General features: G+C 43.1%; 2 protein-coding genes across 2 annotated transcripts in view; both read left to right on the top strand.

Moving 5' to 3' along the window:
• Positions 1-27,724, top strand: part of LOC117487736 (up-regulator of cell proliferation-like) — a gene marked incomplete in the record, with an annotated part of 233,858 nt that overhangs the window by 131,288 nt on the left and 74,846 nt on the right.
• LOC117487741 (interferon-induced very large GTPase 1-like) lies at positions 3,980-5,709 on the top strand. The gene has a single exon (XM_034136399.1). The coding sequence runs from the start codon at positions 4,168-4,170 to the stop codon at positions 4,753-4,755; it is 588 nt and encodes a 195-aa protein (XP_033992290.1). The 5' UTR covers positions 3,980-4,167; the 3' UTR covers positions 4,756-5,709.

Below are 27,724 nucleotides of genomic sequence, written 5' to 3' on the forward strand. Positions count from 1 at the left end.
AATGTTTAATAATCAATTTAGGCTTTAATATTTGTTGTTTTCATTTTCTACAGCGACACACCTAGAGAGCCTTTTGGAGGAACTGGGGTTGGATCACCTCTACAGAGAGAAGCTATCCCTAAGCACACTTCTTAGGATTGACAAGAAGACCATTACTGATGAACCTCCCAAGTGTAATTCAGATCTTCCATGGTATTTTCTGAAGAAACTAATGATGGTTAATGTGACAGCTAGGAATGTAAAATGTACACCTTCACATGAATCAGACTGTGATGATCACTTAGATCTTGATCGTCTCGATGAAAGTACACATTCAGGTGACACACTGAATCCCCTTGATATTATCACTGCTCTCTTCCTGTGCTCTGATGGTTTTGTACAGCAGGAAATGGCCCTCAAAATGTCCATGTGTCAGTTTTCCGTGCCTCTGTTGCTTCCCAACTGTGACACAAAGCAGTGCACACTCATGCTTTGGGCCATGAGAGACATTGTTAAAAAGTACAGACCTCAGTCACTTTCAGAGTCCAAGGGATTTATTGAAGAGAGAATTGTTGTCTCTGAACTTCCAATGATATCTTTTGTGAGACTGGGTGAGTGCTCCTTGTCCAAGTCAGAGATCCTCAATAAGCTTCTGAGCAGTTCTCAGCAGTACCATGACACCTTTGTTCACCGCAACATGGAGGGTGGTGACAGTCCAAGGAGAATATCCAATGGATTGGTGGAAATGACTTGGTACCTCCCTTGTGGGAACAAAAACATGGATGTCTTCAGCGAGCCAGTTGCTGTAGCTAACCTTCGTGGGGACATTGCTTCATTTGAAACACAATTTGCTTTCTTGTGTCAGACATCTGCAGCAGTTTTTGTGTTCTTTGATGCTTTGGACTCTGAGTGTGAGCTGCTAACCAACCAAAACCACAAGGCCCAGATCTTCTTGGTGGGCAACCGTCAAAGCAAAGATTTCAAATTAGATGCTGTAAAAAAGGTAGCTACCAAGTTGGACTTAACCAAGAGCAACATCCTTTTAAAGACTAAGCGCATGAATGATGCAGACTTTGTCAAAGATTTGCGGGAAAAAGTCAGCAATGTAATTCAAAACTCAAACATGAAGATGGGAATTGAGAAGATGGCTGACGTTGCCCATGAACATGGAATCTGTGTTGATGAAGACTCTCCAGAGTGCCAGAATGCCAAGAAAAATGCAGATGCCATCACTGCAGAAATTCAAGACATTCTTAAATACAAAGAAGCTCAGCTTCCCTTGCAAGGCCAGATATGGAAGGAGCTTACTCGCTTGGAGAATGAAGAATTGCGACTTAAGGATGTTGGGTCTGAAGATATAGAAAAGTACAAAAGTGATCTTCAGCTACAAAAAAAACGTCTTCGGGAAAAACAGAACTCTCAGGACATCTCAAAGGCAATGAGATGTTTCATCTGTGCAATATCAAGCCCAGGGATTGAGAAGAAGGAGAAGAAGAAGAAGAAGAAGAAGAAGAAGATAGAGAGGTGCTATTTCCTGAAATGGTTGCGAATGAACCTCGATAACGTGTCTCGAGAAAAACCGTGTGACCTCAGGGATCAGTACAAAGAAAAATGCAAAAACCCTGAGAACAAAGAGATAAAGGAGATTGAACAACAACTTTCCAACAGCTCATTAGGGACTGAACACTTCTTCCGTGAAATGGGGCAGATCTATGAAGCTTCCCTTTCCCTTCCTGAAACAGACCCAGCACGTCAACAACTACAGCATCTCCCCAAGCTATGTGCTGAGTTAATGCTTGCTGGATTTCCACTTGAGCTTGTAGATGGAGAAGCATCCAACATACCTCTCAGATGGGTGACTGACGTTCTCTCTCAGCTCAATGCCTTGGTGTCTCCTAAGAACAAGATCCTGGTAGTCACAGTTCTTGGAGTTCAGAGCACAGGAAAGTCCACTCTCCTCAACACCATGTTTGGAGTGCAGTTTGCAGTCAGCAGTGGTCGATGCACTCGAGGTGCCTTTATGTTGCTGATTAAAATCAATGAAGATGTCAGAAAAGACTTCAACTGTGACTTCATGGTGATCATTGACACCGAGGGCTTAAAGTCACCAGAGCTCGCACAACTGGACAATAGCTATGAGCACGACAATGAGCTTGCAACACTTGTTGTGGGGCTGAGTGATATCACCATCATCAATATTGCAATGGAGAATTCAACAGAAATGAAGGACATCCTACAGATAGTTGTACACGCTTTCCTCAGGATGAAAGAGGTGGGCAAAAAGAAGCCCAAATGTCAGTTTGTTCACCAGAATGTGTCGGATGTTTCAGCCCATGACAAGAACCTGCGAGACAGGGAACTGCTCCTGCAGCAGTTAAACGAGATGACCCAGGCAGCAGCCAAAATGGAAAAGAAAGAAGAGTACTCGAGCTTCACTGATGTGATGGAGTACAGTCCAGACACTGGAAACTGGTACATTCCTGGACTCTGGAATGGAAACCCACCGATGGCAACAGTCAATGCAGGCTACAGCGAGGCTGTTTATGAGCTCAAGAAGAGCATCATCCACATTTTGGGAAGTTGTGGATCATCAGCTAATAATATCTTGGAGTTTACAGAGTGGATGAAGAGCCTGTGGACGGCAGTAAAACATGAAAACTTCATCTTCAGCTTCAGAAACAGTCTCGTGGCTGATGCATACATGAGGCTGTGCAAAGAATTCAACAGATGGGAATGGGAATTCAAAAAAGAAATGTTCACATTGGTCACAAAAGCTGAAACAAGAATCTCCAATTTTGGTACAGCTGCTGATAAATCTAACAAATCTGACATGAGAGAACTTCTCTTGCTATTGAAAAATGAATATTTGACTGAGCTGTCTAAATGGGAAACAAAGCTTCTGGAAAATCTGGACCAGTACTTCAAGCAAACAGAGGGTCATGTCTATCTTGTTGAAGGATACAGAGAGGAGTTTAAAAACAGTGCGAAGAGCCTTCGACGAGAAATGGAAAGCTCTGTGTTTAATCAACTCAAAGCTGCATCTGACATCAGACAGGGGATGACAAAACTTGAGTGAATCAAGGTGAACCACACAAAGGACTTAGAGGGCAGAGTTTGTGCTTTGATTGAAGAATGTAGGAAGAAAAAAGTCCAGATGAAAGAGAAAGAGCTGGACAAAGAATTTGAAAAGATGTGGACTAAAACAGTGAAGGAACTATCCTTTACAAAAATGAAGGTTGATGACATTTTCACCAGTGTGTCTCACCGCCTGAGAACAAATCTATCAACCAAGGGAAGTCATGCAAGTGATTTGTTAAGTCAAAAAAGCCTGACAGAATGTGGACTGGGGCCATTTAAATATACAGCTGAAGGACTCTTGAATAAAGGTGCAGTCAAAATCAAACAGTGGTTTAAAATACCAGGTAATGCAAAGGCTGTACAACAAACAGCTGACAGCATCATTACAGTTTGCTCACAGATGGTGAGTGACAAAGTGCAAAGAAAGAGTAATTACCATGAAACCTACATCGATGAGATTCTAAACATGATTGATGAGAGGCTGCAAGACAATCACAAAGTTGGAACAGACATCACTTTTGAAGTCTCTCTGAAACAGCACATCTGTGCAGACGCAGCCAGAAGGTTTCAGAAAATGCATCAAGATTTCCTCCATGAGAATGATCCCTACAGATGTCTGAATGAAAACAAAGGAAAGTTTCTTGCTGATTTTAAAGATGTGTTCCATAATGTAGACCAGTGCCAGAAGAAGGCAGAAGAATTCACAGACCGATGCTTGAAGCCTGCAGTCGAAGACTTTGTCAACTGTTCCCTGGTTCCTGATATCATTGGTGAAATGAGGACAAGAGAGGAGTTCAGCACAAGAATGACCTTCCAGTATTCACTTTTACTGGATCTGCTCTCAGAGGATGACTTTAAAAAGTACCAGAGCTTTATTTGCTCATATGAGAAATATGTGAAGGAATGGATTCTCAACAAAATATTGGAACGCTTCTCAAATGGGTCTACGATGTTTGAGGATCCACATCTCCAGTCATGTGTCAACAGCATAAATAATGCTATCCAGAAAGCTAAAACAGAAAAGAGTGGCAACTAAAGTCATTTTTTGAAGATGTCTGTCAGGAACTTGGTGACAAACTGGTCATTTCCCAGGATGCTCTTGGGGCATTCATGATCCTGAACAATGCCAACCAGGAACAGTTTGCTCACTGGCTCACTGAGTGTGTGAAGGAGATGGCACAAACTCTTAGAGAGAAGTTTAAGAAAACAAACATCCAAACTAAACTACAGAGCCTTCATGTGAATCCTCAGAACGAGCTTTTCAACACACTGATTGGATGTGGTAAACAGTGTCCGTTCTGCAAAGCACCCTGTGAGGCAGGAGCAAAAGCCCACACTGAGCACTTCGCTTCACTTCATCGACCAGATGGTCTGGGTCGAAGAATATGGATTGAAACACAAAAACGTTGCATTGACATATGCTCTTCCTCTGTGGTCAGTGACATTTCTTTTCGCTGCAGTGATACAAATGATCAATCCCATCCTTACAAGCGTTACAAAGAAAAGTATCCGGACTGGAAAACCCCACCAGATGCAAGCCTCCAGGCATCAGACTACTGGAAATATGTACTGACAAAGTTCAATGATGAGTTTGCAGCAGCATACGATGCAAAGCCTGCTGATATTCCTGAAGCTTGGGAACTTATCACACCTGAGCAAGCAGAGGCAAGCCTCAAAGAGTCATTTCATATCAAATGAGAAACTACAAGCTTCGTGCTCACAGAGGGTCCCGTCCTCCTCATTACAGTCATCATCCTCTCATGGACATTTAGATTACACTTGATTTATATGAAGAGAAGCACACAAAGTAACATGCTGTTTATGAGATGGCAAGGTTGCCCATATATTTCAACAACAACTTACAAGGAATTTGTAAACGTTTCAGTTTGATTAAATCACACTTTGAATCCTTCCTTCTTGGTATAGATAACTGTTATTATAAAGCCAATTATCTTAATTTGATTTGATTGAGAGTTTTTACATCCTTGAAGTAACAGATGCAAAATATTTGCTTTCATGTTTTTCTGTGGTTTTGTCCAAAAAATATTTTCCATTTCAACGTTTTAAAATATCATTCAGTCTTCATGTCAACAGGAAGATTAGACAATGTCTTCATTTGTTCATCTTATTTCAAATAAGTATCTGGTTCTTATTATTTACATTTGTATTGACACATTTATAATGTTTGTCTATTAATTTCTGAGCTGCATCAAAAGCCACACATTTAGATTTTTAAATCAGTGAATGAATCATTGTGTTTTAGTGGTGGTACAGTCAACATGTAAACATGACAGAAAGTCTGTTGTAATCAAGTTCAGTTTGACATGTGACCGTTTCCCAGAGAGTTAGAATCTATTCTTATTTTGTTTCTGTAAAAACATAAAAACATCAGTTAAAAATATTTACAAATTCAATGTTTTAAAATATCATTCAATCTAAATGTCAACATGTAGATTACACATGCAGTTTCTTCTTACCTTTTTGAGTGCTAAATGTCATTTTCTTACCAAAAACCTGAAATCTTTGTTTTTGTTCCAATTTAGAATTTAGTTAAAAAATATTTACATTTTAATGTTCATGTTATACTTTTTATTCAAAATGTGTTATGTTAGTTTTCATTTTGGGATGCATCAAATGCCACATTTTAACATGTTTAAATCAGTTAAAAGATAATTTAGTTCATATTTAGCATGTCAACAAGTAAACATGATAAAAAACGTTAGAATCAAGTTAAGGATGATATGTGATTGTTTTCCAGAAAGTTATATCTATTAGATTTGGTCAATATTTTGTTTTTCATTTTCTTACCTAAACGAGTATGATATGTAACTTTCTTTGCTACAACTCTGTAACAACTTTTTTTTCTTTCAACTAAGTACCTGATATCATATATGTACATGTATTTATCACTTAAAAGATCATTCAATATAAAAGTGCTATTGTCAACAAGTAAACATGACAGTTTTTTTCAGCATCATATATGATCTTTCTTTTACTCAGAATTTCTAATCTTTAGTTTCTGTGCAGTATCTGATTCTACATATTTACGTAATAAAAAATACCATTAATTCCATATATTGTGAACATGTATACTTACTACTGTTTACTATTTCAATAAAGAGACCACATCTGCAGACTGGCTATGAATGTCTTTATTGTTTCCCAGATCAGAATCACAGCATACAGTGTATAATAACTTCTAAAGGAAACAGAAATATCATCACTTCATTTATTTAAATAGTTTTACTATACTATTTTTTAATAATCATCTTTTTTAAATTCCAGGTGCAACAGGTGTGTGTGTGTGTGTGTGTGTGTGTGTGTGTGTGTGTGTGTGTGTGTGTGTGTGTGTGTGTGTGTGTGTGTGTGTGTGTGTGTGTGTGTGTGTGTGTGTGTGTGTGTGTGTGTGTGTGTGTGTGTGTGAGGCTAGGTGTGTCCACATACATCCAGTCTGATCCACGGCTAATCACAGGTTCAGACTCTGAAAGTGAGAGACATTTTTAGATTGAATTAAAATGGAATTTCAACCGTTAACCTGAAACTCTTCACTGCTACATCATACAAGGGCACCACAACCTCCATGACATTTTAAATAAATGGATTACTGACATCTAGAGGACATTTATTGCAACAACACCTACTTAGAATATAAGATCAGGATTTCTCAGGTTTCCTAATTATGTGTCTCTTTAAAAACATAGAGACATGAAACTATAAACACTTGCATATGCCCCACATCTTTCCTAAATGTAAAGACTCCTTGGTCATTTATATTTGGAACAGCCATGTCATCTAATAAATGAAATTGACGTGGCAAACACTATTGTTGCTTCAAGACTTGCAACGTGAAAAGGAAACAGCAACAAATTGCAAATCCAGCAGTAATTCTTAACACTACTGTAAACATTATACTGAATGTGGATGAATCGGTTAACAGAAAGTTGTTGTTTAGCTCCAATTGCCAAACATTTCCAGCTTCTACAATATTAATGTTGAAGATGTTCCCCCATTTTCTATAATGTTATAGAGCAGATAAATCAAGTAGCTACATAACCAGCAGATAATGTTAGCTAACAAAGCAAATAACCTCTGGTTAGAGAGCCTTATACTAAAAGGAGGCTTAATAATAATATTTTAACAGTGAGAGTAAATCCAGAAATTGAGATGATATCTAAAATAAAAATGTATTTGCATTTAACTGTGGGAAATAAGTATTTGATCCCCTTGCAAGTGGGTAAACTTACAAAATCGGCAAGGGATCACATACTTATTTCCTCCACTGTATATATATATATATATATATATATATATATACTGTATATACAGTATATATATATATATATATATATATATACTGTATATACAGTACCAGTCAAAAGTTTGGACACTCCTTCTCATTCAAAGGTTTTTATTTATTTTAATTATTTTAATTATTTCTACATTGTAGATTAATACTGAAGACATCAAAACTATAAAAGAACACATATGGAATTATGTAGTAAACAAAAAAGTGATGAACAATCCAGAATATGATTTATATTTTAGATTCTTCAGAATAGCCCCCTTTTGCCTTGATGACAGCTTTGCACACTCTTGGCTTCTCTCAGTCAGCTTCATGAGGTCGTCACCTGGAATGGTTTTCCAACCGTCTTGAAGGACTTCCCAGAGGTGCTGAGCACCTGTTGGCTGCTTTTCCTTCACTCTGCGGCCCAACTGATCCCAGACCATCTCAATTGGGTTGAGGTTGGGTGATTGTGGAGGCCAGGTCATCTGACGCAGCACTCCATCACTTTCATTCTTAGTCAAATAGCCCTCACATAGCCTGGAGGTGTGTTTGGGGTCATTGTGTGTTGAAAAACAAATGAGGGTCCCAGTAATCCCAAACCAGATGGGATGGCATGTCATACTTGAATGTCCATTCTTTGTGTTTCTTGGCCCAAACAATTATCTTCTTCTTGTTGTTCATCCTCAGTAGGTGGATCTTTGCAGCAATTGGACGATGAAGGCCAGATTCACGCAGTGGATGTTGAGATTTGTCTGCTCCTTGAGCTCTGTGATCATTTATGTGGGCTCTAATCTGAGGTGCTTTAATTTGTGGTTTCTGAGGCTGGTAACTCTGATGTGTTTATCCTCTGCAGCAGAGGTACCCCTAACTCTAGGGGGTCCTCATGAGAGCCACTTTCATCTTAGCGTTCGATGGTTTTTGTGACTGCACTTGAGGATACATTCAAAGTTCTTGACATTTTCCGGATCGACTGGCCTTCATTTATTAAAGTTATGATGGACGGTCGTTTTTCTTCACTGAGTTGAGTGGTTCTTTCCATAATATGGATTACAACAGTAGTCAAATAGGGCTTTCCACTGAGCACTAACCCTACCTCTGCACAACACAACTGATGGTCTCAAACACATTAAGAAGGCAAGTGTTTCCAAAAAGGCACACGTGTTCATTGAAAACCATTCCAGGTGACGACCTCATGAAGCTGACTGAGAGAAGCCAAGAGTGTGCAAAGCTGTCATCAAGGCAAACGGGGGCTACTTTGAAGAATCTAAAATATATAGGTCACCCATGTAATGAGCCCACTTACCTTCAGAAGATTCTTTCAAGTGTACCCAGGAATGAGAAGCCTTATGTCGTCACACTTTGTCGGTAATTTAACTGACACAGCTGTCCCACTGCAGAAAATTAGATAGTAACATTTGTTTGCGTTTTCATCTTTAAAATAAAATTCAAGAGAAGGATGTATCTGTTAATATCTGCCAAATATCAAAAGTGACTAGTACTTTTAACATCATTTCCAACTTTCCTTGTTTAATGGTTGGTGAAATGCAGTTTTATATCTGCATTCAAATGTGCTTAAAAACAAACAAATACTGAGGTTGAACATGCAGTCAAGATAAAGTAGAAGCTCTTGGAGGAATGACTAAATAGGATGCACAGCGTTTAAAACTAAATAAAATAATTCCAAAAGCCAAGTTACACAACAGGTATCTGCCATTTGTGGGCGTGCCAAATCCCCAGGAACATGTTTAACCGGACGGTAACTAAGACAGTAACAACACTTCATCCTGAACTCACTGTGGGGCCTGTCTTCATGGACCTGTAGCATAACACCCTGACACATAACAAATAGAAAGTATGTTCATTAAGAATGCACATATTGTCCCTTCTCTGTCTTTCAATGCAGTCAAACTTGTTAAAGAAAAACAATAAGTTTAACGTTACAGAAATAAAAGCTTAATTACTCACCCTCCTAATTGTAGACGTAACGGGGGGTTACGTATTGTAACCCTAGTTATATAAACACAGGCGGAGCCCTCTACTGGACTCTATGGGTACTACCTTATACCGCGTGCATTCTCCCACTGAGACTTAGACGTAGCCGGCCCAGGGCGGGCCTACCTGAATGCGCACGCATCACACCGTATAAAAGGAGGCCTCGCCTCCTGACTATCATCCTATACCTCTCTTCAGCGAGCGGAATAGAACAGACAGTGCCCTGAGTAGAGGGCTCCGCCTGTGTTTATATAACTAGGGTTACAATACGTAACCCCCCGTTATATCTCTCACAGGCTCCGCCCTCTACTGGACTCTATGGGTACAGTGGGTGGAGCCCTGATGTATACGCGCACTGTCGTCCAACACCATTCCACCCTACTGCCCCTGACCGGCTTTTCTGGTCAGCAGCTGCTGCCCCACACTCTCCCTTAACCCGGTTGTGACCGAGGAGAAATCTGGGCTGCGGCTGACAGAGCACACCCTGCTGCGCTTACCTCGCAGAAAGTGTGCTCAAAAAACAGTGCCGGGGGACCCCCCCCCCCCGCCCATAGATGGGTGGGGAGAGCCCCCTCTGCCCCGTATGGGCTTGCTACGCACCTGCTTTCCTGAATCCCTAAGGATAACAGGGAGAGCGCCAGCGCCCATGCCTCACACTCAAGCACTGACCCCGTGCAGAGTGTGAGAGGACTACAAATGTGGGGGGGCTATCCCCCTCCTGCCTCTCGGCAGGAGGGGGGCGGCCCCTCCGCCCGTAACGGGCCAGCGCGCCCCTTGCCTATCCTTGGACCCTCAGAGGGCCCAGGAAAGGTGAAGGTGCATCACGTCCGGGGAGGGGGTCAGATGCCAACTGACCCACAACCCCCCTCCCCCCCCCCCTACAAATCCTGTGTTGCCCCAGCAAGCACAGACGAGGAGAAAGAGCCAGACATGTCCAAGAGATAAAACCTTATAAAGGGGCCTGGCGTCGACTAAGACGCCGTTGTGCATAAATCCTCCACACTGTTGAATAAGGCTGTTGACACAGCTACAGCCCATGTGGAGTGCTCACGAATCCCTGTGGGGCAGGCTCTCCCTGCCTGTCCGTAGGCATGTGCAATGCACTCGCAGAGCCAGCCTGCCAGGCGTTTCTTGGACAGAGCTTTCCCGATCACCCCGCCCCCGAAGCACACAAACAGCTGTTCGGTGCGTCTAAGGGCAGCCGTGGGCTCCACATAACATGCTAGCGCACGCACCGGGCAGAAGAGGTGCAGTTTAGCCTCCCTGGCCCCCCATGGGGGGGAGACTAAAACCCCCTAACTGAATAGCCCTCGACCTGAACGCACTCCTTAGGTCTTTAGGCACAAAGGAGGGGTTCGGTCTAAGTGTTGCGCCGCTCCGGCCACCCCAAACTAGTAAACAACTCGGGTGCACCGACAGAGCAGTTAACTCGGACACTCTTTTGGCTGACGTTAAGGCAAGAAGCAAAGCTGTTTTCCACGACAATGCTTTCAGAGGGGAGAGCTCCAGAGGCTCAATGGTCTCGAGGCCAGAGCCTCGAGCACTAGGGGCAGGTCCCACTGCGGGGTGGAGACGTGCACTACAGGGCGCAGTCTCCTAACCCCCTGTAAAAACCGCGACATCAATGGTTGATTAAAGGCTGACCTGCCACCAAAATCCCTCATGACAGGACGAGATGGCTGCTACATACACTTTCACCGTGGAATGCGCCAGCCCTCTGTCCACCAGTAAGTGTAAGAAGGATAAAATAGAGCCCAACTCACAAGATAGGGGCTCTATTCCCCGCTCCTCACACCAATGCTGGAATCTCAGCCACTTTGGCCTGTAACAGGCTGTGGTGGATTCTGCTCTAGCTGCCTGGATAGACTGAATAACGCTGTCAGACAATCCACCCTGTCTCAGCCTGTCCCTCTCAGGAGCCAAGCCTGAAGAGGACGGCCCAGAGTGGGTAACGCCCCGATTGCACCTGCCCCTTGAGACATCGCTCCCCAGAACTGGGGGATCGCCCAGGGCTGGCCCACCTTCATCTGTGTCATTTCTGAGTACCACGGAGCCCCGACGCGATTCGGTGCTACCAGAATGACTGCCAGACGTTCTCGCCTCACTCTCCCCAGGAGAGGGAGAATGAGACGCAGCGGTGGAAAGGCGTATAGCAGCTTCCTTGGCCATGGCTCGTGTGCAAACGCGTCCACCCCCAAGGGCGGGTCGTCGCTCAGGGCCATGGAGAACCACAGGGCACAGTGGCTGTTGCGCCGGCTGGCGAACAGTTCCACTTCTGCTCTCCCGAACTGGGCCCAGATCTGCTTCACCACCTCTGGGTGAAGCACTCGCCTGGCAGGGGGCCGCCCCTCGACCTGAGGTCGGCCCCTCTGTTCTCCAGTCCCGGGACATGGAGGGCTCTCAGAGATAACACCACCTCTGAGGCCCATCACCACAGCTCCTCCGCTGTGGTCAACAAGGAGGCGGAGCGGACTCCGCCCTGCCTGTTGATATAAGCCACTGTGGTGCTGTTGTCGCACCTGACCATTACATGTCTTCCCTGAATTAGGGGCATGAAATGTCGGAGGACTAACACTACTGCCCGCTCTAGGAGGTTGCTGTGTCGAAACTCTGTCAGAGCCCAGCGCCCACCTATAGCTCTCTTCAGGCAGGTCCCTCCCCATCCTGTTCCGGATGCGTCCGTGAACACTGTGATGTAGGAGGTCACCCGTCCCAGTGGAGACCCCCTCCGGAGGTGGTCCGGAGACCCCCAAAACCGGAGGTTGCCCCCGCTGAGGGGGGAAGGGATGGTCACCAGCCGTCGTTTGTGCCTCCAAACGCAGGCTGGGGAACCACCTCTGCAGGCGGCGCATATGTAGTAACCGGCGGGACCACCATGTGAGCAGCCGCCATGAGACCCAGAGTCTGCATGACAGTTAAAGCTGTCACTGTTGCCCCCTGTCGCAGCCTGTGCACCGCCCTGAGACGGGGCGCACGTCTGCTCTCTGACAGGGTGGCACGCAGCGCGTCTGCATCGAGCACCACACCCAAATACAACGCCTGTTGGCGAAGTATGGGGGTGCTCTTTCTTTCCCATCGATCGCAAAACCTAATTTGGTTAGGTGTGTGATCAATTGTGCTGTGCAAAACATTGCCTGTTCCCGGGACCCAGCCATGACTATGAGGTCGTCTATGTAAAAGAAAACTCTCATGCCGTGTGCGCGCAGCGGTTGAGGCGCTGTGGCCACACATTTGCTGAATGTGCGTGGGGATAGGGAATAACCGAACGGCAGCCTGTTGTATTCGTAGGCTATTCCTTGGAAGGCAAAACGCAGATACTTTCTGTGCTCTGGAACAATTTCCACATGAAAGTATGCGTCTTTCAGGTCGATGGTGGTGAACCAATCGCCTGGCTGCACAAGCCCTAGTAACTGTTTCACAGTTAACATGCGGAATTTCCTGCTGGAAATATGACGATTTAGACCCCGGAGATCTAGAATAGGTCTGAATTCCCCTGTTTTCTTGAGAACCAGGAAATACATGGAATAAAGACCCTTCTCTCTGTGCTGAAGATGCACAACAGACACAGCCTGTTTCTGCACCAGAGCCTGAATCTCTGCTGAGAGGAAACCCATCTCCTCCTGGGAAGACAGATTTACCTCTCGTATGCCCATAAAAGGAGGTGGGATGCTGCAAAACTGGAGTGAATAGCCCCGTTTCAGCGTCCTGTCCATCCACCTTGTCAGTACACAGCTGAGTTTCCATTCCCCATAACATTGTGTTAATGGGCAAGCCCTCAGCTGTGGGGTCGCAGCTATGAAGCTGTGGTACTCTCTGGTGGCCCACTCCGCCGTCAAACCCTCCATAAAAGGAGGTTTGACCCATGGGGGGCTGACACAGAAAGGGCCGTTTTTCTATAATGCAGTTTCCACTCAGAGAAAAAAACGGCAGATTTTCCACTGAGGTCCCTGAACGCACCACGGCACGCTCCCGTGAGAGCGCGCGCTCCGCCATAATGCTGTTTCCTCTTAGAGAGAAAGAGGCATTAATCGGAGCTTCTTCTGTCCATGAACGCACCGCGGCCCGCTCTCGGGGGGGGGGCCGCGCGTCGTCATAATGCTATTTTCCTCACTATGGAAAACAGCATTAACCGGAGTTCTTACAGGCGTAGTGTGTTTTACTAAGGCCCCTGAACGCACCGCCACGCGCCTCTTTACAAGTGCGGGCGTTGCTATAATGCAGCCCCTATCACACTAGTAAACAGAATTATTTGGAGTCTTAGCTTCAGGCATAGAATGTTTTCTAACAGAAAAACGTCGGCCATAATGTCCCTGTACCCGCACCGCACTATAACAGTGCTGCCTGCGGTTTATCACTCTCATCTGCGCACTCCCACTAGCCTCCTCCCTAACGGGAGCTATAGCTGGGGCGGCGAGTGGGGAATTTGTACAGTCATCAACATGTGCAAGTGTATTGTGGAAACAAAGGACACTCAGACTTGGATACAGATCAACACCATCTTTATTTTAAAAGTTTTGACAGAGATCTGGGCATTAAATAGGCAGTTAGCTCCGCGAAGATGGAGCTCCCCACCCGGGTGCTCTGCTGTTGCGGAGCCTGCCTCGGTCGGGCAGCCCTTCCCCGTGATTGCCGGTATGCCGGTCCCACGGGGTGGGCCGTAGAGGTGGAGGGCGCTGCAGCTACGGGACCCCCGTGCCGGCGCCTCTCCCTCCGCTTCACTGTCGCACTACGCTCCCTCCCCTGCATGGCAAGGCGAGGGGGGCACGTAGCGGGGCCTGAGGAGGAGCCAGCGATAGCATGCGGCTAAGCTGGACTCTCTCCTCCTCTAGGCGGCTGAAGCGCTGGGTGACCGAGGAGACCGACCCAAAGAGCCCCTCCGTGGACACGGGGGCTCCGAGGAGATCTTCTCGGTCCTTCTTAGATAGGGCCGTGAGCCCTGGCCACACGTGACGAGACGCCACTGTGGCCAGGGAAATCATCCGCCCTGCTGCGGTGGCCACACCATAAATCAGATTACTCATCTGACTAACAGCGTGGTCCGAATAATCGCTCTCGTCCTGATACGGGAGGGCGGGGGCGTCTGCCTGAGGGTGATCAGGAAGACGCCAACACGCCAAGATTATCGGCCGCAGCCGCCATCTGCGTACCGAGCTTGAACAACTTATCCAGATATTCCAGGTGTCTCGGTCCCGGGGCAGCGGGGCAGAGGACGTTTACCCTCCGCCCAACCAGCCGCGGAAGCAGATGGGCCGCCAGGCTCTCATCGAGGGGGGGGGCACACCTGGACATGTCGTGTCCGAGCGATCCACGATCGCGAGCCATGGCGGCTATCGGGGCCTTCGTTTAAAATGGCTGCTGCCATGTCGCCCCCACACACCGCCATACCTCTGGCAGCTGGGGCGAAACGAAGGTCGGCTGCGCCGGACGCACCGGGCCGTAAATCTCAGGAGGTTTACAGGCCTCGGTGGCAGCAGTGGGGGGAGCGGTAAGCCTACACGCTCCGCCGCCAGAGTCATCACCGCCGGGAAATCGATCCGCGCAGACCTGAGAGTTGGACCTCCGGTCAGCGAGGCGTCGTCCTCGTCCCCCATCGGAAGAACCGGGAGACGTCACCTCGCTCCCCGAATCGCCTACGTCCACGACGTCGAGCTCCAGATCCACCGACTCCTCCTGCGGGGTAGCCCTCGCCAGGAAGTGCTGCCCACGATGCTCTCGTGTGAGCCGCGGGATCATCTGGCAGTCTGGGCATGTCAGTGTCCCACCGCGTGGTCAGGCCCCAAGGACGTGAAGCAGAAGGGTAATTAGATTCGGGCATTTCGGGTAGGTCCGACACTTTACTCTCTTTTTCTCAATCGTCTCGAAGCTTGTGGAATCACTTCCGCTGCTGAAGAAAAAAAGGAAGATAGTCAGGAGGCGAGGCCTCCTTTTATACGGTGTGTTGCGCGCGCATTCAGGTAGGCCCGCCCTGGGCCGGCTACGTCTATAGAAGTCTCAGTGGGAGAATGCACGCGGGATAAGGTAGTACCCATAGAGTCCAGTAGAGGGCGGAGCCTGTGAGAGATATAACTTCATCAGTACAACTTGAAACATTTCTCCCGCTTGCTGCTGGGTGCAGGTGAAAGTAGGTCGACATTTCTGTTCACATCGCTGACATTTGTCACAGGTAAATCTTGTAGGTATCGCAACAAACATGACGTTGTCACACAGCGACAAGCTGGACACTGGATTGACCAAATAACTACACACTCTTATTTACATTAGACACGTTATTCAAAACCGACAGCCTGTGTGTTGTTTGCTAAACACTGCCACTGAAATACCACACTCAATTATCAAGCCCCTGCACTCAGAATGCACATGTTAAAATTAGATCACTTTGAAACCTGAGCTTGAACACTTTGTTGTGCACAACAATGGAGGCCAATTTTGGAGAGAGAATTAGAGGAAGAGGTAAATGCAATAGACTGTATTTTGTCTTCAGTACCATAGCATTATGGAGGACGGAACATGACTTAAGTATAAATAAATAAATAAATGTGTAAATAAATGTATGAAGAAATACAGGAATAAATAAATAAATACGTAAATAAATAAATAAATACAGGAATAAATAAATGTTGAAATAAATACACAAATAAATAAATAAAATAATAAATAAATGCATAAATAAATATGGAAATAAATACACCAATTTATAAATATAACAGAACACACGTTATTATATATCTTTCATATATTTCTACATTTACTCGACATACATTTATTTATTTATGTATGTGTCCGTATGCTAATGAGGTGGGCGGTCCTAACCTCAGTCTGAAGCAGGATTGGTTACAGGAGTGTGTGATCATTTCTGGCAGAGGGCTATACTAACGCCTGGCTAACCGCGCTGATTCTAATGCAGGAGCTTTACTGTTTAGCCCTTATCTTTATACATCCATGGTTTATAAGTTGTAAGCATTATTTATGGGTATTGGTTTAAGAGCCATTGGAGATCATTAGCGAACCATTTAGAGAACGGAGAACCAAAAGACTATGTCCTCTCTATGTCCAGTTTCGTGTGGAACGATGTATAGAGGACTTGGCTCAGCTCGACATGGATGTGGATGTTAAAGCTCCCATGTCATGCTTTTCCGGTTATTACCCGTCCCCTTGTGTGTTATGAAGGTTTTTATGCATGTAAACGGTGTGCAGAGTCAAAACCCTCAAAGTACACCCTGTAGCGAGTAAAACTCTAACACAGAAAATACCTCCCCAAAACGCCTCGTTGGAGATACGTCACTGCCCATTTGAGTCTTCCATTTAGTTCCGGGTACCGCCTGATGTCATGCGGTACCCGGAACGAAATGGACCAATCCCGAAGAGCTATGGCCACACCAGCAGCGTCGTGTTCCTCCTCCAGAGGTTCGAAGAACCGGCATTTCACAGACGAAAGCTTCCAAAACATTGCCCAGTTTGAGGCCGGATATGCACAGCTTGTTTGGACCGTTTGGAGCAGGGGAAGATCTGGGTATACAACCTGTAAGTTTGCATTGTTATTTGTGTATTTATCAAACAAGACTGTTTAAATGTGTAAACTGTGTTGGACTGCTAAGCCATTGACACAGTGCTAACTAAGTTGCTAGAGTTTCCATATATCAACTCTAATATCAGCAGATGGCCTTGCATACATGTATCTCATAGCAGGAGAATGTCTGCATTCACACACAAAATACCTATTGACAGTATACTCCGGGTGATTTGCCGGTCAGTCGCGAAACGTAATTACATTATAGCTGGCGTAGCGATCTAACACACGGAGCTAGAGCTAGTTTCGGTCAGAAAAACATTTTTGTGATGCTACGTTGCTAGCGTTTAAATATATCAACTACAATGTCAGCAGATGGCCTTACATGTTTGTCATGGCAGGAGAATGTCTGCAGTCACACACACGGAATACTCATACAGTATACTGTACTGTGATTTACCGTACATTGTGACCGTACATATACTGCATGTAGCTAACGAGGCTAGCTGTATGCTAGCGCAAAACAATGTATTCATGCAAGTTACATTGTATGACCGAACGTAGCAGAATACCCGTATACGATTGCAATTATAAACACGTTATTGCTAGCCTAATATGAACCACTAGCTTTTGTTCATAGTAGTTTTATTACACTGCATTATAGTTGCCTTTCCTCCAAGCTAACGTTCATATCGTGTTAGCTACCAAGGTAAACAAAGCTAGGTTAGCATATTAGCAGGCAAGCTGTTCATTACACAACTACTACTAACGAATCTAAAACAACTAAGTTTCTCTAATATTTTGTGATTTGCATTTGATTTCGTCCAGCCAGATCCTGGCGGACAATCCATGACGGGGAAGGGATTCTACTACTACTGAGGGTGCTAAAAGGCACCGCACCGACTGTGCGCAGGCAAGATGCGAGGAGGAGGAATGGATGATATACCGTGTATATATGTATATTTATGTTCATTTTGTACATTTCTAAAAATAAAGTTTAATGGAAATACTTAGTAGGCCTATCCTTTCTTCCCTGAATTCATATATAGCAAACCATGATTTGATTTCTCATCAAACAGTAGTAGTTTATAACGGGTAAAAATAACTTACTCTTTGTTATGAGAGTAGCTCGTAGGCCACAACGGAAATACAAGGAGACATACACGAGTTTACAAAACCACGGCACATTTATTGTAGTAAATGCAGAGACAGGTGGTCGAGGGGAGAGGGTCGCTCAGTTCGTCCTTCTGCAGCCGCTTTGGAGAGAGACTCCGGGCCGCTGGGATTAATAGCACCGGCTACGGAGGTGTCCGTGATCGCGCTGATTACCCTCTTCAGCTCCACCCCACCGTAAGACAAAGGCCCTGAGGCCGTCACACTCTTCTATAACAACAGTTAAAAATATATATGTATATAAAATATACCGCTGTACCGACGCCATGATAAGACTGATGTTACGCTGAGAGCAGCCGGGAAAAGCACTGACATGGGCGCAGCCTCTCTGGTGGTTGACTAATCAGAACGAGTGGCCGAGCTGACCAATCGGAGCACACTAGGCTCACAGGGAGGGGGGGGGCAAGAGCTCCAACGAGTCGTTTAGTGGAGAAAGTGAATACTGCTGAATACACATGCTTGACAGAGATGCTGTATGCGAAACCAATGTGAGTTTGGAAAATTGCACAGTATAAATCTATTTTAGTATACCTCAACAATGTAATTATGATCAGTGGAAATGGCCATGACATGGGCCCTTTAACCCAGCTGTGTTTGAAAGTCTTCAAGAGGTTGCCCGCCAACTTGAAATCCTCTCGGAAACAGAGGAGGCGACCCTTGGGCGTCCATCTTACATGTTGCCCCCAAACGTTATTGAAGCACATCTTCATTGGGGGCACACCGCTGGGGACATCGCGAACGGGTGTGCGAAAGAACAATTATTAAAGAAGCCATTATTAGCGAGTTGCCGTGGGTGTACACTGTACACAGAATGAACAGATGTGACTTGCCACGAATCTCTTGCGTCTGCCTGGCTCCAACAGTTGGCGAATCCTGCTTCAGACTGAGGTTAGGACCGCCCACCTCATTAGCATACGGACACATAAATAAATAAATAAATGTATGTCGCGTAAATGTAGAAATATATGAAAGATATATAATAATGTGTGTTCTGTTTTATTTTCGACTTTTATTTATTTATTTATACATTGGTGTATTTATTTCCATATTTATTTATGCATTTATTTATTATTTTATTTATTTATTTGTGTATTTATTTCAACATTTATTTATTTCGTCATTTATTTATTCCTGTATTTATTTATTTATTTATTTATTTATTTATACTTAAGTCATGTTCCGTCCTCCATATAGCATACGGTAACTATGTTCATGTCATCTTCACTCTCAGTAAAGTCATTGTGTCTGATACTGTTATGAGTATTGAGAATAAACCTATTTGTGTGTTTCCACATTGCATGTGTTCATTCATAGTCCATATTTACAGCGTGCTACAAATGAAAATGCCTAAAACTTTTACTTGAATGTCTTGTTTATTAATCAACTAATGGACAGTGTTTCAATTCAGTTCATGTAAGCCTTACACACACATTCCTCTTTTGAACGTCTAGCAGTGGCGAGCCGTCAGGGCCCTCTGTGAGGGCCTAAGATATTCTAAAAAATAATATTTAAAAACATTTAAAAAATATATATTTTTTTTAAATATATATTTTTTTATAATATTATTTTTGTTATATTTTTCATTAGTTTTACCGAAAAAAACTTGATTTAATTGTATTTAAAATAACATTTCCAAAGAAATAAATCCTCCGAATCTGCCTGTTCAGTCTCTGTTGAATGTGAAGGGTTACATGAAAGAAGCTCGTCTGGCCCTCTCTGCGATTCACAGAGTAGTAACTGAACGAGTAATGTCAAATGACAGTACAATTGACCAATCATATCTTCCCTCTAAATGGGTGGGTTTTATTATCGCGGACTTTATGACAAGTTCTGCCCGCTGTGAAACTTTTCTTGTTTCCATAGCAACAACAACTTCCTGTCAACAGCGTGAACTCGCCTTCAAAAATAAAAGCATGCCAAATTACACTTAAGACATACAACTGCAACGAAAGTAACAAACACAATGCAATATCATTTTCAATGTCAAAGAACACAAATGGGGTTCCCAGGTGTTGTTTTGTGTGGTAGAGGGTCGCTGTCATTGATGCGTTTTGCACCCTGGGCCGTTGTTTTGATATTCCGCTGAAGTATACGCTGTGACGTAATAACTCTTTTTTCTTATTTTTTTCGAGGGAATTGGTGGGGGTCAGAGGGCCTAGGTATAAAGCTCACGGCTCGCCACTGCCATCTAGTGATTATGGCCTGCATGTCTTTCTGTTCTAACTCAGCTGTCAGCTTCTTAGCAGTTTAGACAAACATCAAATTCATAATGTTGGACAAAATAATGCTTAACAACTGTTCCATTACTGTGTGAACTGTTTTAGGGGTCGACTGTATGATATATCGTTCTCCCGCTTGCTGCTGGGTGCAGGCTTTTGGTTTAAACGAAAAATCAAACTGACAAAACGTACACGGACCGGTCCATGAGGTATATTATAATTTTAATGGGGTCATTAAAGTTTGAAACTTTAATGACCCCATGATGTGATTATATATATCTTAAAACCTTTAACAACTATATTTAGATGTTCATAAATATCTACATTTATGTAAAAATACATGTGTAGCAGTTAGACAAGCAGTGTCTCTCAGCCACCGTAGTGTCGTGTAGGGGGCGTGTCGTGTACCGTCTTGCTGTGCACTTGGGTGATATTGGACCGAATGGACACATGCGCTGACACCTCCAACCCGCAGGCCATAGAAGGTACTACTAGTGTGTATTCTGTTCTACCTAAAGAAAAAGCAGGAGACCAACCATACGTTTCTGGGTAAGGGCCTTTTTAACAGACAGGACATTTAGAGTAAAAGTTGGAGCAGATATTTCCAATTATTTTGAAATAGAAAATGGTATTCCCCAAGGGAGTGCAGTCAGACCAATATTATTTAACATCATGATTAATGATATATTTACATGTTTAGACACTCAATCGGCTCTATACGCAGATGATGGGGCTATTTGGATGAGGGGAAGAAATGCCCCATACGTAATGGAGAATATAGCTAGAGCGATTAAAAAAGTGGAGAGGTGGTCATATAACTGGGGATTCAAAATGTCAGAAAGCAAGTCATGTTACATGGTATTCACAAACAAACGCAAGATTGATGGCCAACAGCTAACACTATATGATCGTCCAATGACAAAGGTGAATGAGTTCAAATACCTAGGACTGTGGTTTGATAGCAAATATACATGGAAAATGCATATTAATCAAGTGGAAACAAAATGCAAAAAAGTATTAAATTGATTGCGAGCTGTAGCTAGATGCAACTGGGGCGCAGATAAACAAGCATTAATAGACATTTACAGATCAATTACGAGGTCCACAATAGACTATGGTTGTATAGTGTATGGAGCAGCAGCAAAAACATCGCTTTTAAAATTGATAGATTACAATATAAAGCATTGCGGTTGTGTATTGGAGCGATAAAGTCATCCCCTATCAATGCAGTTCTGATAGAACACTTCTGGAGATCAGAAGAGAGAAACTTGCTCTGTCATACTGGGTCAGACTACAAGGAAGTGGAGAAGAAAATATTTCAAACAGAATATTACAGGATTGCTGGGAATATGCAAAATTCCAGGGACGTGGGTTTGGCTGGACAAATAAGGAAAGAACGAGGGCATATGAAGTGGAGAATATCACGTTTGCCAAAGCAACCCCATTTAGTAGTGTTCCCCCATGGCTTTTCCCAGAAGCTAAAATAGATATGAGTATTGTAGAAAGGAAAAAAGAGTGGGAAATAAATGAAGTGGGAATTAAAACAAGTATGTCTCTGAATGAAAAGTACTAAAATTACCTACAAATGTACACAGATGGTTCTAAGAACAAGGAAGAGTGTGTTGGAGTTGGTATATACATCCCAGACTTTAAAATATCTATTTCAAAAAGAGCGTCTGATCAATTATCAGTGTACACAGCAGAAATGCTTGCTGTAATAGGATTACAGTGGGTTGAAGAGGTCAGACCAGATAGGGTGGTGATGTGCACAGATTCATTGTCCATATTCCAAACATACAATCAACAACAACTGTCAGAGAAGACATTCTCATAGAACTTAATCATAGCCTGTTAAGACTGCACAGAGGCGGTATAGATCTGCAGTTCTGCTGGGTGCCTGCTCATGAGGGGGTGAATGGGAACGAGTGTGCTGATAAATTAGTAAAAAGTGCACTACAAAAGGAAATCACATTACCAGTTCAACTTGGTAAAGGAGAAGGAAAAGCAGTAATTAAGAAAAAAGGGATGGAGATCTGGCAGAAAAGGTGGGAGAAAGACCAGAAAGGCAAAGACTATCACAAAGTACAAAAGACAATTACAATTCATATTTATAAAGAAAGAAACAGAAGGGAGGACATCACGATCGCTAGACTCAGAATAAATCACACGGCTTTGAATGGTACGTTGTATATCATGGGGAAAAGTGACAGTGACAAGTGTGGGAACTGTGGAGTAAAAGAAGATGTAGAACATATCTTGTTACATTGTGACATCTATAAAGCGGAAAGAGAAAAACTAAAGGCTAAAGTTTTAGAGGCAGAGAGGGAATGGAGTGTGGTTGGTGTTTTGGGAACAAAAGGAGAGGGAGTAAGAGCTACCAGAAAGGCACTGTTTACATTCTTGAGTGAAACTGGGGTAGGAAAAATAATTTAACATTAGGTCAGGAAATAATATAGATTTGTATTTTTGTTTTATTTATTTCATGTTTTTTGTTGATTTATTTTGATTTATTTTGATTAGATCATAGGTTAAAGAGTTGGTATGATATCATACTCATGTACAGTAGGTGGCGGTATGCACCTTTTAAGTTGTTTGCAATCCGCCAAAAACGAAGAGAAGAACAAGAAGAAGCATAAGTTTCACTTTACTGGAAACTAGACAATCGTTCCTGGGAAACAAAACAGAAAGTTACTGCACTAGGAATATAAAAGGAGATGCCTGGAAAAGGTTTGGCATTCGCCAGAGAAATGCAAACCTGACTCAGGACAGATATAGGCTCGACAAAATATTGCATATAGCCTACAGTAGATAAACAATCCGGGGTAAAAGAAGAGGTATCGTTTCTAACATGGTTAATCAACAAAGGTAGGCAAAACTTTCTTTGTCAATTATTGTTTAAATTATCTCTTTAAGACCCCTAAATAGTTTTCATTTTGGGCTTCTCCTGAACTTTGTTCCTAGAGTAAGGACACTTCAAATCAAACTGTGAATCAAATGGTGTTATCAGCACTTTATTTGACAGTTACATTATTTTCACATTTAAAAACCTAATTTTAGAATAACAGTTTAGTAAAGCTGTCTGAAATGCTTAAAAAGACAGCGAAAAGAACACAAAAGAGTTCGCCCTGAGAAATAATGAAAGATTACTCAAATAAACCTTGCAAACTTAGACCGATCATCAAGGAAATACAAATATTAATGACTCTTAATGTTCATAAACTATCGACTTCAGATTATTTATCATCATTAATGAACCAAAAAGAGAATTATATCGTTTCCAAACCGTACTTTGCCGTACAAATCATTGAAAGGTCTGGGCGTTTTTGCTTTACGCTGTGCGCGCTCCCGCGAGGTGCATGCAGGGGCGGACTGGCCATTGGGAATACGGCTCTGGGAATACCGAGAGTTTTCCCGGTGGGCCGGTGTTGTGCCAAATTATGCACCCCCGTCATGAAATGCCCCCCTTGTCACGGGAACGCGCATTTCTAAATGACACGTTTACACCTTAAAACGATGTTTAAAAGGAAAAGTAAACGTTCAGGGTTTTTATTAATGGTAATTTTCAGACTGTGAGTTGTTTAGTGGTAGCTCATATAGTCTTGATTCTTGTGGTTAAACTTTTCGCTCCGTATTTGATGGTAGTGGTGTCGAAATGTATTCGTCACTTTCTTTTCAGTTTTTTTTTAAATCTTTTTTTGTTGTTATTATTGTTACGTCCTGTCTGTATACACATGCTTTAAAATGTATTGTTTAATTTTACATATTTGTCATATAATAATCAAAATATATGTTTACAAATGTTACATAGTCTTTGTCAGCATATTTTTAAGGGGGGCATTTCATGACGGGGGTGCATCATTTGGCACAACACCGGTACCGAAGTGGGCCGGTCGGACAATTCACTAGCACCCCCCCGTTGACAATTGACTAGCGGTACCGAGTTGGGCCGGTCCGCCGGTGTTGAAGGCTTGCCGTAGATTGAAGCCCTGTTCGCGGGGACGCGCAAAGGTGACATCAACACGAACCCCCCCCCCCATATCTTTGTCCAGGATAGTCACAACTTCACCAAAATCATACTGGTGTTTGCTGTTCCCCTCTAGTTTGTGCTCGCAAAAGCATTTTACTCTGGGCCCAGCAGGTACAAAAACTAAAGAGGGGCTTCCATATCCGGCAGCCAGCCACAACACCTTCTCTGCCGGATATGGAAGCCCCTCTTTAGTTTTTTGGTAATGGTGTGTGACTGTCCTGGACAAAGTTGTAGGGGGGGTGCCATATCTGGCAGGAGAAATACCTGCTCTGCTGAACATGTTATGTAGAGAATAGTGCAGATCTTCCCTATTGACACTAGGATTAACCTAGTCTAAAATAAGGAACATTAATAGTGTGATATAGGCACAGATATAAGATCAATAATACACTTTATTTTAGGGCAGCTTTCAAAACATTCAATGTCACTTTCAAATAAAAAAATTAAATATGAGTGGCATTACAATACAAAAATGTGTTCAGTAGGAAACCACAGAGGAAAAGTATTGCTTACTATTCGTGGTTATCAAGTATCAGACACTTAAACAACAGAGAAGGTTTTAAGAAATAGGACTATACTGACAAATGACATCTTATCCTTTCATTGTCTGTTCTGTAGGAAGGAGGAACATAACAGAGTGGGACTACACTTAAAAACTGAAGTTTGTTCCAATACGAAGATTGTGTCCTTAAAACGAGCAACCTCGCAATTGTATGCACATTATTTATTCAGCCATTTGCTGTTTAATCAGATGGGAAATATATCATTCAAAAGAGAGAAAAAAGCTTAGAAAACAAGGCGAAGCTCAATACACGTGATGACGTCACCTTTGCACGTCCCCGCGAACAGAGCTTCAACCTACGGCACAACACCGGTCGAGTTTCCCGGGCTGATTTTTTGTCCCAGTCCGCCCCTGGGTGCATGCATGTCTCGGCGGGCATAACACCTGTTGTCCAGGGCGGCTGACGGCGTGCACGTATGAATGAATATGTTTGATAATATATTTACATTTTATATGAATGATATATATGTTGTTCCTTTAATTTAAAATTATCATTTAGGTTGCATACTAAGAGGCAATGGTGCTAATTCAAACGTGTGGTTTTAAAGGTGGGGTAGGTAAGTTTGAGAAACCGGCTCGAGATACACTTTTTGTTATATTCCATGGAATGCTCTTAACATCCCGATAGCAATGAATATCTTAAGTGCTTTGACAAAAAATCCATAAAATAATGTCATCTGTGGAAGCCGTAATACTGTAAAAAGCACGACCAATCATTTTAGCTGGCCTGGCTAAAATAACTGGATGGCCTACCTGCCTGTCAGCCTTCCATCTGTGCACAAACTTATCTCGTGCCCTCATTGGTCATGTGCGCGTTTGTGTGTGTTGGAGGAGGGGCTCTGTAAGGAAGTAGCAGATTTCTCGAGCTGGTTTCTCCAAAATTACCTACCCCACCTTTAACTTACTAGTAAATATATCTTCGCTAATATTTAACATAAGGTTTATCATTCTTTCTGCCTTCACATGATACAGGGATTCATGAAGTGAAGGTGTGGGTAGCAGATACTGTAAGAATCACCCACAATGAGTCATAGAACTATGCAAACTGGTTTACTGACTTTCCTATTGTGTTGATTCTGGCTGGAGATTGTTAAGTGACAGTGGTTGCATAACATTCTCAATCAGCAAAACCTGTGCACATGCACAAATGCACGAGTCAGGTGGCACAGGTACTTAAACCAATAGCACTACACCGCTGCATGGAACGAATTGTTGTGGGCTGGGCTGGGTCAGAGTCCAGCCCGTTCCTAACTCATCACGTTTAATCTTTCCTTCATGGCTCATATAGTCTGCTGATTGTTTTTTTTCTCTGTGAGTTTTGTGTTACATAGTTTTTGGAGTAGATGGTGTTACACTGTTACAGGATTCTTTTCAATGTTTTCAGTGAGAAGCTGTTTGAATAATCTGGAGAGTGTGGGATGGCTGAGAGTGTATCTGCAATGGATAGCTCTGATGAGGAGGTAAACAATTAAATAACTAAAACATTACAGTACAAATAAATGTTGTCATATACACTATTGTGAATAAGGTATGATTAATGAACTCATTACTATTTCAATTAAAACATATTTTTCTTATTACCAAGGCATATGATGATGTATCAAATCCCTTCCCTGACCCGTGCTGTGAGGAAGGAAAGAACACTCTAGCAGCACCAGAGTCCGAACGTAAGTGTGACTGTCAATAACTGATCTAATGTAACCAGTGGCGTTTTTATATGTACAAAAGTGGTGGGGCACGAACAACTTACTGTAGCTGTGTATATATAATCTTCTGGTGCTTTTTTAAACACGTTAACAAATAGCTGTAGGCTATCCATGGTTCCGATAGAGAGAGTGGGGGGAGAGGCGGTCCGGGTATAAGGACAACACAGACACTCATCACGAGGTCACAATATCAATCGATCCAACAGAGCAATAGCCTATAGGCAAAACAAAGAAGATCAACAAGAGATATGACATAAAATGAACTTACCAAAGCTGAAGTAACTGGTCAACTTCATTAATTTTCTTTCCGTTTTACTGATTTTAATCGCTATACACTGCTCTCTCTCGTCTCCTCTTCACTACAGGGTGAAAAATACACTTATCGCGGCACATGTACTTACAGCCAATCAGCTCTCTGAATTATGAGATGACGTTTGGTAGGTATGTCAGCACAGTACCCCTATGGTGATTATTTTTTTGCCGCACACATTGAATAGAAAAATACTCTGAGCATGCGCAGTGTGGTTTTTACAGCAACCATTCACTTAGACAGTGAGAGAGAGGGGCTAGATTGTGGCTTGACCCACGTCACTCAAAACGTCTCAATAGGCACACTGTAGACACTAATTAGAAGAACACAGACTAAAACAGCAATGTACAGACGAATCAGATGATTAAACATGATCTTAAAATATATTTTAAGATGTCTTTATTTTGCATTTTTAAATTCTTATTTGAATTACTTTCTGCTGACCAGTGGCGAGCCGTGAGCTTTATACCTAGGCCCTCTGACATGTCTTAAGTGTAATTTGGCATGCTTTTATTTTGAAGGCGAGTTCACGCTGTTGACAGGAAGTTGTTGTTGCTATGGAAACAAGAAAAGTTTCACAGCGGGCGGAACTCGTCATAAAGTCCGCGATAATAAAACCCACCCATTTAGAGGGAAGATATGATTGGTCAATGTACTGTCATTTGACATTACTCTCTCGTTCAGTTACTATAGCGGGCCCTCTGTGAATCGCAGAGAGGCCCGCTATAGTAACTGACATTCAAACAGAGACTGAACAGGCAGATTCGAAGGATTTATTTCTTTGGAAATGTTATTTTATTAAATCAAGTTTTTTTTCGATAAAACTAATGAAAAATATAACAAAAATAATATTAAAAAAATATATATTTAAATTTTTTTTTTTTTT

The sequence above is a fragment of the Trematomus bernacchii genome, unplaced genomic scaffold (genome assembly GCF_902827165.1).
Source record: "Trematomus bernacchii unplaced genomic scaffold, fTreBer1.1, whole genome shotgun sequence".
Classification (NCBI taxonomy): domain Eukaryota; kingdom Metazoa; phylum Chordata; class Actinopteri; order Perciformes; family Nototheniidae; genus Trematomus; species Trematomus bernacchii.

Bases quoted from the DNA above. Each gene is read 5' to 3' on its own strand.
- LOC117487741 (XM_034136399.1), top strand. From the start codon at position 4,168: ATGATCCTGAACAATGCCAACCAGGAACAGTTTGCTCACTGGCTCACT.